Source organism: Haematobia irritans, chromosome 3 (assembly GCF_050003625.1).
Source record: "Haematobia irritans isolate KBUSLIRL chromosome 3, ASM5000362v1, whole genome shotgun sequence".
NCBI classification, from domain to species: domain Eukaryota; kingdom Metazoa; phylum Arthropoda; class Insecta; order Diptera; family Muscidae; genus Haematobia; species Haematobia irritans.
The window spans coordinates 6046253-6064796 of NC_134399.1; the positions used below are offsets into that span (position 1 = coordinate 6046253).

Below are 18544 nucleotides of genomic sequence, written 5' to 3' on the forward strand. Positions count from 1 at the left end.
TCCTTCCAAATTTTAAAGTTTTGTACAAAAACAGTTTTTTATTACAAGATTGTTATTTTTGCAATAAAAAATAATATTTTATCCAAAAATCAGTCAATTTCGTTTATATCAAGAACTGTTACTGAGTATAAATCTTTAATAACACACATTTCGAAGTTTCATTTAAAAAAAATTAATATCGTATAAATATAAATGTGTAAATTAAAAAAAAAAAAAAAAAACGAAAAAAATGTTCGGTCGGAGCAGGGATTGAACCCACGACCCTTTGCATGCAAGGCAGACATGCTAACCACTGCTCCACGTGGCAAACAAATGTATGTTTCTGTTAAATAATGTTATGTTTGCATGGGCTCGTGGGCGCTGCAAACTATGCTATATAAATGTAACTTAAAACGATAATTATCTACTGGTGACTATAACAGCTACGTAGCCCAGTGGATAGTGTGTTGGCTTACAAACTGTATGGTCCTCGGTTCGATTCTCCGTGCAGGCGAAAGGTAAAATTTAAAAAATTTATAAAAGTGAATAATTTCTTCAACATTATTTGTATTACAGAGAAAGGTTCCAATAACTAAAAAATTTCGTGGAAGTGAAAATTACGAGTATGTTAGGGAATGAGCACAATCGTGTTTGGGAAAAATTCTTCCAAGCATATAATATTTTTGGCTCAAAATGCTTCCAAACATATAATATGTTCACATAAAACAAACATATTAATGTTTCGGTAGTATGCAATAATATATGTGCTTCCTGCAAAATATGTTTGGAACATATGTTAAAGAAGCGATTTTTTTTGAGGGTGTTGACTAAAAACAAAAGCCATTTTTCAATTAAGCCATGTTCACAATCAAATATTTGAATTTTTTGCAATGGTTATAAAATAAAAAAAAAATCGATTTATTACAAAAGAATAATAATGACGATTTATTCGGCTAGGATAAAAATCATATACCCTTCTCATGACTAACAAATTTAATAAAACATTTAATTGAAAAATTTCCAGTTATGATTTTTTCGGCTATCACATGGCCCTTGTAGTCTCTTAAATAAAAATATGCAAATTTAATGAGAAAAAAATTTAATTGAAACATTGCCAGCTATGTTTTTTTTTTCTGATTATACGAACAAACTCTATGGAAACAGAATATTTATTCTTATTTATTTATCAATCCTCCACGCCAATTAAAAAATTAATTGTTACAATTAAAAATTAAAATTCATAGTTGTTATACCCTCCACCATAGGATGGGGGATATATTAACTTTGTCATTCCATTTGTAGCACAAAGTATATATTCTGGGTCGTGGTGAAATTCTGAGTCGATCTAAGCATGTCCGTCCGTCCGTCTAACTTCCGAACGAAACAAGCTATCGACTTGAAACTTGGCACAAGTAATTTTTATTGATGTAGGTCGGATGGTATTGCAAATGGACCATATCGCTTCACTTTTACGTATAGCCCCCATATAAACGGACCCCCAGATTTGGCTTTCGGAGCCTCTAAGAGAAGCATATTTCAACCGATTTGGCTGAAATTTGGTACATGGTGTTGGTATATGGTCTCTAACAACCATGCAAAAATTGGCCTACATCGGTCCATTATTATATATAGCCCACATATAGACCGATCCCCAGCTTTGGCTTGCGGAGCCTCAAAGAGAAGCAAATTTCATCCGATCCGGCTGAAATTTGGTACGTGGTGTTGGTATACAGTCTCTAACAACCATGTAAAAATTGGTCCACATCGGTCCATAATTATATATATAGCCCCCATATAGACCGATCCCCAGCTTTGGCTTGCGGAGCCTCAAAGGGAAGCAAATTTCATCCGATCCGGCTGAAATTTGGTACATGATGTTGGTATATGGTCTCTAAAAACCATGCGAAAATTGGTCCACATCGGTACATAATTATATATAGCCCCCCATATAAACCGATCCACAGATTTGGCTTGCGGACCCTCAAAGAAAAGCAAATTTCATCCGATCCGGTTGAAACTTAGTACTTGGTGTTAGTATACAGTCTCTAACAATCATGTAAAAATTGGTCTACATCGGTCCATAATTATATATAGCCCCCATATTAACCGATACCCAGATTTGTCTTGCGAAGCCTCAAAGATCATCCGATCCGGCTGAAATTTGGTACAGGGTGTTGGTATACAGTCTCTAATAACCATGTAAAAATTGGACCACATCGGTCCATATTTATATATAGCCTCCATATAAACCGATCCCAGATTTGTCTTGCGAAGCCTCAAAGAGGAGCAAATTTCATCCGATCCGGTTGAAACTTAGTACTTGGTGTTAGTATACAGTCTCTAACAACCATGTAAAAATTGGTCCACATCGGTACATAATTATATATAGCCTCCATATAAACCGATCCCAAAGTTGTCTTGCGAAGCCTCAAAGAGGAGCAAATTTCATCCGATCCGGTGGAAATTTGGTACGTGGTGTTAGTATATGGTCTCTAACATCCCTTCCAGAATTGGTCCATATCGGTCCATAATTATATATAGCCCCCCATATAAACCGATCCCCAGATTTGGCTTGCGGAGCCACATAGAGAAGCAAATTTCATCCGATCCGGCGGAAATTAACACCAGTATATGGTCTCTGACAACCATGCAAAAATTAGTCCACATCGGTCTATAATTATATATAGCCAATATATAAACCGATCCCCAGACTTGACCTCCGGAGCTTCTTGGAGGAGCAAAATTCATCCGATCCGGTTGAAACTTAGTACGTGGTGTTAGTATATGGTCTCTAACAACCATGCCAAAATTGGTCCATATCAGTCTATAGTTATATATAGCCGATCCCCAATCACACAAAAATTGGTCCATATCGGTTTACAATCATGGTTGCCACTCGAGCCAAAAATAATCTACCAAAATTTTATTTTTAAAGAAAACATTGTCAAAATGTTATTTCTATAGAAAATATTGTCAAAATTTTATTTCTATAGAAAATTTTGTCAAAATTTTATTTCTATAGAAAATTTTGTCAAAAGTTTATTTCTATAGAAATTTTTTTCCAAATTTTATTTCTATAGAAAATTTTGTCAACATTTTACTTCTATAGAAAATGTTGTCACAATTTTATTTTGTCAAATCATGGTCGCCACTAGAGCCAAAAATAATCTACCAAAATTTTATTACTACAGAACATTTTATCAAAATTCTATTTCTATAAAAAATGTTGTCAACATTTTATTTCTATAGAAAATATTGTCAAAATTTTATTTTTATAGAAAATTTTGTAAAAAATGTATATCTATAGAAAATTTTGTTCAAATTTTCTTTGTATAGAAAATTTTGTCAAAATTTTATTTCTATAGAAAATTTTGTCAACATTTGATTTCCATAGTAAATTTTGTCAAACTTAATTATATACGTATTTAATCGGCCTTTTTTTTAGTTTAATATATACCACGTATGGACGAACTTACAATTTAGAAGACGGTGTTAGGAAGTTTTAAGATAATACCTTGCCATCGGCAAGTGTTACCGCAACCCAAGGTTGCGATTGTGGATGGCAGTCTTTAATAGAAGTTTCTACGCAATCCATGGTGGAGGGTACATAAGCTTCGGCCTGGCCGAACTTACGGACGTATATACTTTTTTAGTTAAAATTATGCAATTTTAATAAAAAATTTTATTGAAAAATTTTTAGCTACAAATTTCTAGCTATGAATGACAAATTTGGTTGAAATCGGTTCAGATTTCTATATAGCTTCCATATATATGTTTTTCCAATTTGGGCAAAAATGGCAAAAATACCCACATTTTCCTTATAAAATCGCCACTGCTAAGTCGAAAACTTGTACAAGTGACTTACATTTTCCTTTACTTCTTATACATATCTATCGACCGATAAATCATAAATATACTTTTGCGAAGTTGCCTCAAAATTGGTTTAGATTAAAATGTTTCCCATAATTTTTTTTACTAACATTGTGTTCCACCCCAGGGCATTAGCCGACTTAAATGTTAAGTCTATAGATGTGATAGAAGTTTAAAAAATTTTGTTCAGATCGAGTCAGATTTAAATGTAAAAAAACTTTATATATAGCACCCAACATATTTGACGGATTTGATATGGTATCGAAAATGTGGAGCTACAAAGTGGTGCAGGGTATAATATAGTCGGCCACGCCCGACTTTCGACTTTTTACTAACATTTTACTCCACCACAGGGCATTAGCCGACTTAAATTTTAAGTCTACAGAAGCCTAACAAATTTTGTCCAGATCGAGTCAGATTTAAATATACACTGTTAGAAAAATATGTTTTTCATATGTTCGGATATAAACAAAATGTGTTTCGGGCACAATTTTTAAACACAATATATTTAAGTGCAAACATGTAATGTTCCTAAACTAACACAAAATGTTTGGGACACATATGTTAATATGTTAGAATATATTATGTTTGGGGCATGAATGTTTCATAAAAATAATATGTGTGAATGTAAACATATATAAATTTACAAATTTCGAGTAAACATATATATGTTGTGATACTTTATTCAGAGAGCGACAGAGAGAGATGGACTGCTTAGTATAGAGAAAGAAATAGAGATGGAAACCGGGAGGGTTGATTAAAAAGTATCAACATAACACAGCGAGAGAATGAAATGAGAGCAATTTCTGTGAAACCGATTGTATGTTGTTTCGGAAAACTGTTTCATGATAAGGCCAAAAATTTAATATGCTTAAGTCTAAATATTATTTAATTTGAATATTAGAAGGAGTATTCGGAATAAAGAGAATAGACATTCGGAACCAAGAGAATAGACATTTGAAAAAAAACCGACATATTTGTATTACAGAAAAAGATGCGAAGAACTAAAAAATTTCGTGGAAGTGAAAATTATGTGAGGGAATGAACACAATCTTCTTTGGGGAATTCTTCCAAGCATATACTATTTTTGGACTCAAAATGCTTCCAAACATATAATATGCTCACATAAAACAAACATATTAATGTTTCGGCGGTATCCAATAATATATGTGCTTCCTGCAAAATATGTTTGGAACATATGTTAGAGAAGCGATTTTTTTTGAGGGTGTATGTATATGGAAACATAATCTTTATATATAACACCCAACACATTTGACGGATTTGATATGGTATCGAAAATGCGGATCTACAAAATGATGCACGGTATAACATAGTCGACCCCGCCCGACTATAGACTTTCCTTACTTGTTATTTTATATTAACAAAAAGTATAAAAAGGATAAAGTTATAAATTTTATTGAATATTAACAAAAAGTATTGTTCCAGTTTAATTGATTCAATTTAAATATGGAATTGAGTTTTTATTTTTATTTATTTAATTAAATCTAATTTTTTTTTTTATTATTAAATAAAGTTTTTTTTTTCAAAATAAACATTTAATTGAATCCATTAGAATTTGTAATTGATTTTTTTATTATTTAATTAAATCTAATAAAATTTTATTTAAATATTAAATAAAGAAAAGAAAATGTCCATTAAAATTTGTAATTGATTTTTATTTTGATTTAAAAAATTCGCCAAATCATTAAACTTTTTTTTGAATATTTGCATCAAATTCAATTACATGATTTTCCTTTAAAAATTTATGGGTCATATTTCATTTAGAGCACCTAATTATGCTATAGCATAAAATCACAATGGGATAACATTAAAGTTTCATTCCATATCAACAAAAAAAAAAAAAAACAACTTTATTATGAGTAAAATCACTATCTGAAAGCAAGGTAAGGTAAAACTAATTTACCAACATTCCTGGTATGCCATGTAAATGATGATGGAAGCATTTTATATCCGAATGCCAACAAAAGAGAATCCTTTAACAAAAGCGTAAGCCAGGAAGGGGAAAAGACAACAACAACAACAAAAACGGGAAGTTAAAAGAAATCATTACTTTAATCAGCTGCGATTTAAGCCCATGAAGCCAGACATAAAAAAGTTGTTAATAAAGCATAACGAATAAACACAGGGAGGAGAATAAAACTGAAGACATCAGCAAGAAAAGAACACTACGACAGCATAAACTTTTGAAGAATAAAATCAACTACGGGTGCTGCTGATGCTGGTGACGAAGTACCACCTACAAAAGCCCCAGCACCAACGAAATGAAGTTAACAATAAAGCATATGTCAGAGAAGCCTGTGTGTCTTACAATGCCTGTGAATCAGTTAATTGAGTTGATGTTTTTTTTTTTATTTTCCAATAAAAAATCAAAATCTTGATTCCAAATGAGCATGGAATATGCAATAAAAAAAATAAACAACCAAAACTTTGCTGATTGCCATCAAATGGATGTAGAGCCAACACTTAAATTTCTCTCTCTATGCCACAACCACTTATTATGGCTGTGGATTATTAAGGATGATTAATAAAAGATATGAAATTCCCCCATGTTTTAGATGTCCTTAAGCAATGCCGGATTATTTTGATAAGTTTACAAAGTATTTTAATGATAACCCATTGCAAATGCTGCGTTAACCACCCATATAGCCAGAATAAGCCATAAAACTATTGGGCTCCATTTATCCTTCGCCCTCCTCCCTCGCTGGATCGAAAAATTCCACAACATGCCAAGCCAAGCAACTTCAAGCTTATTGGCCAAAGATAAATATTTTACACTCTCATTGTGTTGCCTTCACAGAAATTCCCTTGCAAAATTATGCGCTGGCCATAAAAACTGCAATGTAATTACAAAACTGAAATAATCCATAGTTATAAAATTATCAACAATAAAGTAAGCCAAGAGAGGGACGGGCGGGAGTGGATAGAATGTCACTACATTAGGAGTGGTCGAGAGAAGAAATAAGGAGCTTTGTGGAAGTTTTTCAAAGCGATAATTTCCAGAGTCCATAGCCACCATATGCCTGCAATAAATTCTCTCAGTATCGTAAAGAATAAAATTCTACAACAAAGCTAGGCCCTACTACCATCAGCACTAACTATGCAGCTTTGTGGGGGGGTTAAAAAGGCGGAATAAAGAACCATAAATTAAAATGTTGTAGTTGATGATGGTGTTGCCAACAAGTGTCTACTTCCGAATTGCAGTAGCAGAACACATGAAAAAGGGAAAGGCAAGAATGAAGCTGTAAAATGGCCATATTAACTCAACACAGTGGCTGGTTGGTTGGTTTACGTTGCACGAGGAGAAAAGAGCCATAATCATTCAAGGAAACAATTACGACCATAAATTGTACCAACAGCGATATAGAGCGAAAGAGAGAGAGAGAGAGCGAGGGAGACAGAGAGACCTTCATTGTCAGTCAACCATCATATCCGTTGACGAAACCCAGTATAAAATTGCCTCCAAGCACAAAAAAAGGCTTCTAATATACAACGAAGAGTAAAAGGATACATGTGTATTAGCATATACCCAAGTGTGGGAATTGGTGTTGTGTATGTGTTAAAGAAGAGAAAAAATCCGTGAAAATTCTGTTTTAGAGGAAGCTAACAAAGAGGCAATTCAAAATCATGAATGAATTACCTTAAGGCATTGTTAACTGAACTGAAGGGGATCTTTCAGTTCGCCCATCCAAAGTCAATTGAAAATATTAAAGAAGATTAAAATGAAAATCTATTAGAATATACGGTTTAATAAACATAGGAAAGTTGACAAGAAGAGTATTACTTTTGAAAAGTATCAAGAAGAAATATTATTGTTCAAAAAAGCATCTATTTAAAAAAATATGCCACCTTTTTTAACACAGAAAAAAATACACTTTTTTTACTTTCCCAATTAAATATAAATTAAGCTACTAGTCATTTTACCTCGATTTTATAAACGTTTATATTTTCTGATAACTGATAAATCAATGGAGTAATCCTGTTTGCCTACAATGGTATTTGAATTTGTTGCATACTTTTAGGCGCAGTCAAGATTTTTTTTTTTAAACAGTGATTGGACAACTTTTTTAAAGTGTTCTAGTATTGTTTTCTTTGATCTAGAAGCTTGATTATTTCACAAAAAATTAATTAAAAAAATTTTGTGCTCCAAACAGTATTAAAAAACATATTATTATGCTCTTCATCGTTACATATTAAACATGGCTCTTCATCGTGTTTGTCTACAATGGGGCGTTATGAAAATATACCCCAGGAGAATGAGCCCAAAACCAGGGCCACACATGTGGGACGACGCTTCATAATTAATATAAGCCCCAAAAAAAGTTCTGTTAAATTTTCTGGGGCATCAAAATTCGACCCCAAAATAAAAGTTCTCTTTCTATTTTGATTTTAAAGACCGCGTGACAATGAAACCTAACTGCTAGAAATACGATTAGTATAAAGTTTTCAGAAAAAAATTAAATTTTCTGTAGAAATAAAATTTTGACAAAATTTTCTATACAAATAAAATTTTGACAAAATTTTCTGTAGGATAAAAATTTTGACAACATTTTCTATACAAATAAAATTTTGATAAAATTTTCTATACAAATAAAATTTTGACAAAATTTTCTATAGGATAAAAATTTTGACATTTTCTATAAAAATACAATTTTAACAAAATTTTCCATAGAAATAAAATTTTGATAAAATTTTCTATATAAATAAAATGTTGACAAAAGTTTCTATAGAAATAAAATTTTGACGAAATTTACTATAGAAATAAAATTTTGACAAATTTTTCTAGAGAAATAAAATTTGGACAATATAGAAATAGAATTTCCATAATATTTTGACAAAATTTTCTCTAGAAATAAAATTTTGAAAAAATTTTCTCTAGAAATAAAATTTTGTCAAAATTTTCTATAGAAATAAAATTTTAACAAAATTTTCTATAGAAAAAAAATTTTGACAAAATTTTCTATAGAAATAAAATTTTGACAAAATTTTCTATAGAAATAAAATTTTGCGATAACTTTCTATTTTATCAAAATTTTCTCCAAAAATAAAATTTTGACAAAATTTTCTGTAGAAAAAAAATATCATAAAATTTTCTATAGAAAAATCATAAAATAGAAATAAAATTTTGACAAAATTTTCTATAGAAATAAAAATTTGACAAAATTTTCAATAGAAATAAAATTTTGACACAATTTTCTCCAAAAATAAAATTTTGACAAAATTTTCTCCAAAAATAAAATTTTGACAAAATATTCTATAGAAATAAAATTTTGACAAAATATTCTATAGAAATAAAATTTTGACAAAATATTCTATAGAAATAAAATTTTGACAAAATTTTCTATAGAAATAAAATTTTGACAACATTTTCACCAAAAATAAAATTTTGACAAAGTTTTCTATAGAAATAAAATTTCGACAAAAATTTCTAGAGAAATAAAATTTTGACAAAATTTTCTATAGAAATAAAATTTTGACAAAATGTTCTAGAGAAATAAAATTTGTACAATATAGAAATAGAATTGCCATAAAATTTTGAAAAAAATTCTCTAGAAATAAAATTTTGACAAAATTTTCTATAGAAATAAAATTTTGACATAATTTTCTATAGAAATAATATTTTGACAAAATTTTCTATAAAAATAAAATACTGGGAAATTTTTCCATAGAAATAAAATATTGACAAAAATTTCTATAGAAATAATTTTTTTCATTCGTTTTGTTTTGTTATTGTTGTTTTTTTTTTTTTCTTTAATCATTCACACTTATTCCTGAAGTCGCCCTCGCTCTCGCCGTCGCTTTTTGTCGTCTGTTTTTAAGTCGTCTCGTCATTCATTTGGTATTCCTGCGAAGTGGCGACGGCGACGACGACGATTACTTTTTGTACCAATTACAATACTCGGTAATAAAAGGCCGATATCACTAGAAAACAATCAGCTGATGTGCAAAAAAAGAATTTTAATTTTTTCGGTTTAAAATATTTTTATTTCTGACGCAATTCTAAGTCGGAAAATCAAGAAAAAATATTTAATTTGACGCGGAAAAAATGTGGATATATATATTTGAGGAAAGTTAAAGCTTCCAAGACTACAAAAATGGCAACGACGCTGAGATCAATGGCACAAGGATCATCGTAAAAGAAAACAATCAGCTGATGTGCAAAACTGAATTTTAATTATTTGCGTTTAAAATGCTGTTTGTTTGTAATCCAATGTTGACTTGGAAAATCAAAATAAATGATAAATTTGACTTGGGACATGATTTAAATATCTACATTAGGACAATAACAACATCCGGCATATACAATTGGAACGACGTTGACATTATGTGTCCAAGGATCATTCAAAGTTCGACAAACATTCTTTTCCTCTGTTGGTTACGCTACAGTTGTAGTTTAGTCAAGGCATGGCTTTAAACTGATATAAAAAAAAAACAACAACACCGAAATAAAATTTTGACAAAATTTTCTAGAGAAATGAAATTTGGACAATATGGAAATAGAATTTCCATAAAATTTTTACAAAATTTTCTATAGAAATAAAATTTTGACAAAATTTGCTATAGAAAAGAAATGTTGACAAAATTTTCTATAGAAATAAAATATTGACAAAATTTTCTGTAGAAATAAAATTTTGACAAAATTTGCTATAAAAATAAAATTTTGACAAAATTTTCTATAGAAATAAAATTTTGCGATAACTTTCTATTTTGAACAAATTTTCTCCAAAAATAAAATTTTGACAAAATTTTCTATAGACAAAAAAATCATAAAATTTTCTATAGAAAAAAAAATCATAAAATAGAAATAAAAATTTGACAAAATTTTCTATAGAAATAAAATTTTGACAAAATTTTCTATAGAACAAAAAATTCATAAACTTTTCTATAGAAATAAAATATTGACAAAATTTTCTATAGAAATAAAATGTTGACAAAATTTTATAGATAAATAAAATTTGGACAATATAGAAATAGAATTTCCATAAAATTTTGACAAAATTTTCTTTAGAAATAAAATTTTGACAAAATTTTCTCCAAGAATAAAATTTTTGACAAAATTTTCTATAGCAATACAATTTTGACGAAAATTTTTTTAGAGAAATAACATTTTGACAAAATATTCTATACAAATAAAATTTTGACAAAATAGAATAAAATTTTGACAAAATTTTGTATAGAAATAAAATTCTGACAAAATGTTCTAGAGAAAAAAAAATGGACAATACAGAAATAGAATTTCCATAAAATTTTGACAAAATTTTTTCTAGAAATAAAATTTTGACAAAATTTTCTATAGAAATAAAATTTTGACAAAATTGTCTATAGAAATAAAATTTTGACAAAATTTTCTATAGAAATAATATTTTAACAAAATTTTCTATAAAAATACAATATTGGCAAATTTTTCTATAGAAATAAAATTGTGACCAAATTTTCTATAAAAATAAAATTTTGGCAAAATTTTCTATAGAAATAAAATTTTGGCAAAATTTTCTATAGAAATAAAATTTTGACAAAATTTTCTATAGAAATAAAATTTTGGCAAATTTTTCTATAGAAATTAAATTTCGACAAAATTTTATATAGAAATTAAATTGTTGACAAAGTTTCCTATAGAAATAAAATGTTGACAAAATTTCCTACAGAAATAAAATTTTGACAATATATATACAATATTTCTTATATTAAAAAAATTTTTGACGAAATTTTCTATAGTAATAAAATTTTTGATAACATTTTCTAGAGAAATAAAATTTTAACAAAATTTTCTAGAGAAATAACATTTTAACAAAATTTTCTATAGAAATAAAATTTTAACAAAATTTTTTATTTTTCTTGAAACGAGAGGCAATCATGATTACCGCATAAGAGGGATACATAAATACATGACAGAAAGGTGGTACAAAAATGTTGGCATTTATTGACACAAAAATTGTCATCACTTGAGCACGTCTAGAGGAGTGAGTTGAGGCAATATGCTATTAGGATGAAATATGAATACTTTTAATCCAGGTGGGCTTTTATTTTAATCAGCAATAAATCTGTTCGGTTATCCTTCTGTCCGTCTGTCTGCCCGTTTGTATGTCTGTCTTTGTGTAAATCCTTCTATTTTTTCTAATCGTTATAACATTTTGATTGTGGTAAAAATCGGACCATTGTGTGTTCTTTGTCCTAGATGTTTTTTTGTTGAACCTAGAAACTTGTCTGTTTAAAATTCTATAGACATAAAAAATTCAAAAAAAATTATCTACACATTGAGATAATAAAATAAATTGTAATTGTTTACATCAACTATAAAAAATTCAACACATACACACGAGAGTTTTCTATAATCCATCAAAAAAACAAGAAAAACATTCCAAATCTAATAAGAAATAAAAAAAGGAAATTCTATATATATAAATCTCGTTGTACTTACATAACCAGTTCATACGCTCCGTATACTCGACTTTACGTTTGAGGTCCTTTACCAAGGCTCTAAAGTCTTCATCATTAAAATGGCACTGGATGATGGTATTGTTCAACTGGACAATACTATACTCGTTATTGCCATTGATTTGGCCTGCAGTGCCCATGGTACTACAACTCGCTCCTCCACCACCTCCAACTCCGCCACCACCACCAGGACCTGAGGTCTGTGAGCCATTGCCTCCCATGGTGGCTATGCCATTGTTACTCGTACCTCGTATATCTCCACTTCCATAAAGGGCTGGATTGCTACTGGCCACTCCAGCATCTACGTTACCACAAGATTTACTTAATATCAAGGTTTGGCGATTGGCTATAGAATTGGCAGCCAATAGATGATCACCAGCTGCTCCACAGCTACCACGATGCAATGGAAGCTTTGTGCAATTGTTATTCTTAAGTGTAATCTGCAGTTGATTTGCCATGGGTTGACATGGATGTGGGGTACAATCACTGGCCCTACGCCGTCTTAGATTCTCATCGCCACTGGCTGCCAATGGTTGTAGGAATATGGAGCTATTACGTTGTGGTTGTTGTTGCTGACTAGAACTCGTAATGTTTGCATTGTAAATGTGATTGCCTTTGGTAAGTCTCTCAGTGCTACCAATATCTGATGATGCTCCCGCACCACCACCAGCTCCACTTCCACCACTGACACCTTCGTCCTCGTTGTCTAATTGCAATAAACGTTCAACACTACTGCTGGTGGTCTTACTGCTCATTATGATCAATTGATTTAGGGGAGTCTTTGCCGTTGTGGCTCCGGCACTACTGCGCCTGCTACGTCTTCTCCTTATTAGGGTTAATTTGTTACGTCGATCTTCATACAATTGCACCAAAAGATCTTCCAATAGCACAATAGATGGCGAAGCTGCCACCGAGGTCGAAGACTTGCGACGTACAGTACCCGTAACCGTATCGTCTTCAAAAGAGCTCTCTGTCTGAGGCAGACCACTGTGACTGCTGGCTGGAGTTAGACTGCGTACGGAAGGAGTTCCCGAAGGTTTCGCTTTGGAGCCACTTTCCGCGGCTTTGGCCAATTCCTTATCGGGATCGATAAGAGAATGCTTGAGGAGTATGTATTGCAGTAGACGTCTCTGCTTGGCCGGAGTGTAGGGATTCACAAGCTTAAAGTCGGCATAGATTCGGGCTAGAAAACGTACTCGTGAAGCTATATAGCCAATTTTACGTAGAATACGGACATCGGAATTGCTGTGATAGCGCTGAGTCGATGCGGCTGTGGTGGTGGCCGAACGTTTGTGACGTCTTGCACAGGGGCCTCCAACACCCGTTGTAAGGCCAACGGCTGCCGCTGTCGACGACGATGAGGTCGAGGTGGTGCTGGTTGTGGAGGGACGTGAATGAATTTCGTATTCAGAGTCACTGCTCGATTCTGAGGGACAACTGAAGCCGTCCTCTTCGTCGTCTTCTACGGTGGCTGTGTGGACATGAGGCGGTATGGTAGTTGCTGCTGTTGTAGTTGTAGAAGAACTACTGGCAATGCTAGCTGTTGTTGTAGATGGTTGGCCCTGAGATAAAGACGTGGACGTACTCACTGTCGCTCTATCCGAGTTTGGATCAGCGACGTTCGTTGTTGACGGTGGCTGAGGGCTGCTACGGCAGCTGCTGTCCTTGTACATTTATATGAGTTGAGGCGACGTGTAGCGTGATAGCCAGGGATCACGTGCGACAAATGACAAAATGCTGATAATGATGATGATGCTGATTGTATTTTTGATAGACAAAATGCCTAGCAAAATAGCTTTGGCCTAGACCATAGTCAAAAATTTCCAAAGGCAATATCTGCAAAGAGAGAGAGAGAGAGAGAGCGAATGAAAATAAATTATTTTTACTTGCCAATTCAATATGGATATATATTATTCACAAAAATAGGGTCACGTGCAAATTTATTTATATCCATTCATATTTCACACACTCCCAATTTTTTCCATCCCCTTGTTTGCTATGCTAATTTGTCCTCCTTTTTGGAGGGGGAAGGACGTAAAAACTTATTTGTGCGTATGTAAATTTTTTTTTTTGCATAATTATATGTGGCCACCCCCCATGTGATGATTGAATGGAAATTTTGCATATTGGTCCAAAACACAAATAGAGCCAACCAATGCTAATTGATTTATTAGCCACAAAAAAATATATTGTGTATTTGTGGGAATTTTCCATATAATTTTAGAGAAATTAAATTACAGCTCAAGCATACACAAAGGGTGAGTGACATATTTGTGGGCAATATTCTCATCAAGGTCTTTGAAATATTTTGATTGGCCAAAAATAATCATAAACTATGAAAGAAATACACACCAAGAGACGAAGTGGAGACCTGATAGGCATATAAATAAAATTAATATTTTCTTAATGTATAAAAAAAAGTTAGGAAATATAATGCACACATAATAAATCTTAATACCGTCTAAAAAGAGGTGTAATCTAGTTGTGGGCTTATTTTGTTTTAGCGTGATATCAGTTCTTAAAGCTAAGATATCTCGAAATTACATATATTCCTTACATTAAATACCCTATGTTGTCTACGTAATTTAAATAGAAAATTTATTTATGTTACTCATATCACCCCATGTATTTATACAGTTCAATCATCTTCATCTCAGACAATTGAAATCGTGTTGTAGTATAAAATTGGAAATATACTGCACACATAATAAATCTTAATACCGTCTAAAAAGAGGTGCAATTTAGATGTGGGCTTATTTTATGTTAGCGTGATATCAATTCTCAAAGCTAAGATATCTCGAAATTACAAATACTCCTTACAACAAAATACTTTGGGTTGTATACGTAATTTAAATAGAAAATTTATTTATGTTACTCATACCACCCCATGTATTTATACAGTTCAATCATCTTCATCTCAGACAATTGAAATCGTGTTGTAGTATAAAATTGAAAATATACTGCACACATAATAAATCTTAATACCGTCTAAAAAGAGGTGCAATCTAGTTGTGGGCTTAAAGCTAAGATATTTTAAAATTAGCCATATTCCTTTCAACAAAATACTATGGGTTGTATACGTAATTTAAATGGGAAATTTATTTATGTTACTCATACCACCTCATGTACTCTGAGATGGAAATTCATACACAATCTCCATTTCAGACAATTGAAATCGTTTTTTAGTATAAAAGTGGTGATTACGAACTTCGAAAAGGAATTTCTCCCCGTAAACGCAACTCTGATACGCTATGTTAGCATATCTTATATCAGTGGTGAAGCTGTAGATGCTAAGGTCTCAGTGGTGCCACTGCAGATCCAAGAAACTCAGTGGCGGCACTGTAGATCCGAAAAACTCAGAGAGGGAATTGTGGAGTGTTGGAGCTGTAGATACGAAGGCCTCAGTATTGGAACAATAGATTCAAAAACTCTGTGGAAGAACTGTAAATCCGAAACCTCAGTGCGGGAACTGTAAATCCGAAGAACTCAGTTGTAGAGCTGTGGATATGAAAAACTTAGTAATGGAACGAAGAATACAGTGGTAAAACTATATATCTGGAAAAACTCAGATGGGGGAACTGTGGAGTGTTGGAGCTGTAGATCCGAAGATCTCATTGTTGGAAATGCATATTCAAAATAACTTTGTGATGGAACGAAGAATACAGTGGTAAAACTATATATTCGAAAAACTCAGAGAGGGAACTGTGCAGTATTGGAGCTGTAGATCCGAAGATCTCAGTGTTGGAAATGCATATTCGAAAAATTTAGTGGTAAGAATGTACCTCCTAAGACCTCAATAGGAGAAGTGTTTTTCACAGTAGATCAGAAGATCTCTGTGGTAGAACTGCAGATTCCGGAAATTCAGCGGAAGAACGGTACACCTGGAGACCTCAGGGAAGATAGTGTAGATTTGATTTAAGTGGTGGAACTGTAGATCCGAAGAACTTAGTGGGAGAATTGAAGATGTGAAAAAATCAGTGAACTCGGAAGAACTCAGGGAGAGCAGAGTAGGCTCGAAAAACTCGTGAGGGTCTGAATGTCTCAGTGAGACAGGTCTGAATATTTTTTTAATAATAAATTTTCATAATTAAAAAAAACATTTATAAATACCAAATAAATTAAATACTCGAACCGCACACATTGATAGATCCATGATATTCCCATAGAGAAAACCATACATATTTCAAATTTTGTTAAATTTGGTCTATAACAATTGTCTGAGTTCAAATATTTATCAAATTTTAGTATACTTCAATAACAAAAATACTCTAGGTTGTATACGTAATTTAAATAGAAAATACTCAGATATTACTCATACTTCACCATGTACTTTTCAGATCGTTTAGATATTAATAAAGCCTATTACAAGAGCATATCAATGACAAATGAATTTAAAAATTTTCAGATTCTCAATTCATGTTTATAAAAGGGACTAGACTAGACATTTCGTAGGTACCTCTAAAAAACAACTCTTTCTACTATACCCAACACTGCACACATTAACAACTCTAACATTTTCTAGTAGAGAAAGAAACAATTAATTAAAAACATTTAACAGTTGGTTCTTATCAATTGCTTAAGCTATTTTAAACCTAAACCTAATATTTTATAATTATGAATTTACCTTAATATAAAATACTCTAGGTTGTATACGTAATTTAAATAGCAAATACTCAGGCATTACTTATACTTCACCATGTACTTTTCAGCTTGTATTGTTAAACTCCATTATGATTAGTCACAGACAAATAGATTTTGATTTTCAAATTCTCAGATGCTGAATTCTTATTTATAAAAGAATTTAAGGTGTATCCATAAAATTTAATACCAAATTTCTTTGGTATTTTATAATGCAAGAAAGTATTTGTTTGTATTTTTTTTTTTCTTTATATAGCAAAAACCCCAAAACTGATTTATAAACATTGTATATTTGGTCAATATCATTTCTAAAGGCTAAATTGTTTGCATTGTAGTTTATACGTAATGAAATTGCTAGACACTATTCATAAATAACATTTCGTATATTTTTGTTTTCATTCAAATAAACAAACATAGAAAATAATAAATAAATTTATCTGATGCTCGAATAAACAAAATATATAAAATTATGGTTTTTATATGTAAAACTATTTTCTTAGAATAGAATTTTTTCAACAATTAAGTTTATAAAAAAATAAGTTTTTTTTTCATAAAAAAAACATAGAGATCTTCATTAGTGATAATACACAGCTGCATATCGCTTTCTACTACCCTATACAAATTTATGTCCGAAGTTTACATCTACAGTTTTTCCACTTGACAAACCATGTGCAAATACTATTCTGTCAATATTCCATTATAAATGCCAATGCCCAAAACAAAAAGTGCAACCATCATCATCATCGACACACTGGTCAGGCAATTCAATATTGATGTTGGAAAATTCCACAGCTATTGAAATCAATAAAGGACCAAAATGCTGACATGAATGTATATATACGAAAATAACGCCGAAATACATATATATGTGTATGACGAAAATAAATAAGCTTGTGTGGAAAAAAACCTGAGACCCTTCGTTGGCCATTGTTATGTCATGCATATTTATTTTGCCAAAAACCAAAATTCGATCTGCGGTTCTAGCTGTTTCGAGTATTACGTAAAATCAATTTTAGCCAGGAATTAAGGGCTCCAAACCATGAATGTTGGTCAAAAAATCAAAAACAGAATCAATTTTTTTTACTTGTATATTTGTTTCTTTTAATTTAACTAAGATTTTAATTTTAAAAATATTGGTAATATTTCTTCCATATTCAATCACATGACCAATGTATTTTTTTCCAGGATATTTTTGTAAAATTATTTTTCTTTTAAATTTTATTTTTGTAAAATTATTTTTCTTTTAAATAACATTTAAGCTGTTTTCCTTTTCCCCCAAAAATACACTCTTTCATTTCCAATTGCTATGCAATTTTTTTTTTGTACTATAGCCATAAATGCCATTTTTCTGTATTTCGTTTCAGCTGTCATTTTCCACTACCATCATGGTTCTATCGATGCTCTAAGTGATCAATAAAAATTTACAAATACAAATTTCATGTCGATAGACCAATAGACAAACGCTTGGACAGATATGGATGGATATATGGTTGGGTGAATGAAACCAAAAAAAAATGCGGTCAAGCTTCGGTCATTTCTTTTTTATTCACTTTACGGACAACAACATCGCTGACATGGCTGATGGGTATTATGGATCGCCCCT

At 31.3% G+C, this 18544-nt stretch overlaps 1 protein-coding gene across 1 annotated transcript in view; it reads right to left on the reverse strand.

The window, feature by feature from the left end:
• The window catches only part of Pde9 (phosphodiesterase 9), a 369167-nt gene that overhangs the window by 140991 nt on the left and 209632 nt on the right, over nt 1-18544 (reverse strand). The window contains exon 5 of the mRNA XM_075299122.1: nt 12287-14139. Coding sequence (XP_075155237.1) covers nt 12287-13976 — 1690 coding nt within the window. The 5' untranslated portion in view covers nt 13977-14139. The remainder of the gene's footprint in view (nt 1-12286; nt 14140-18544) is intronic.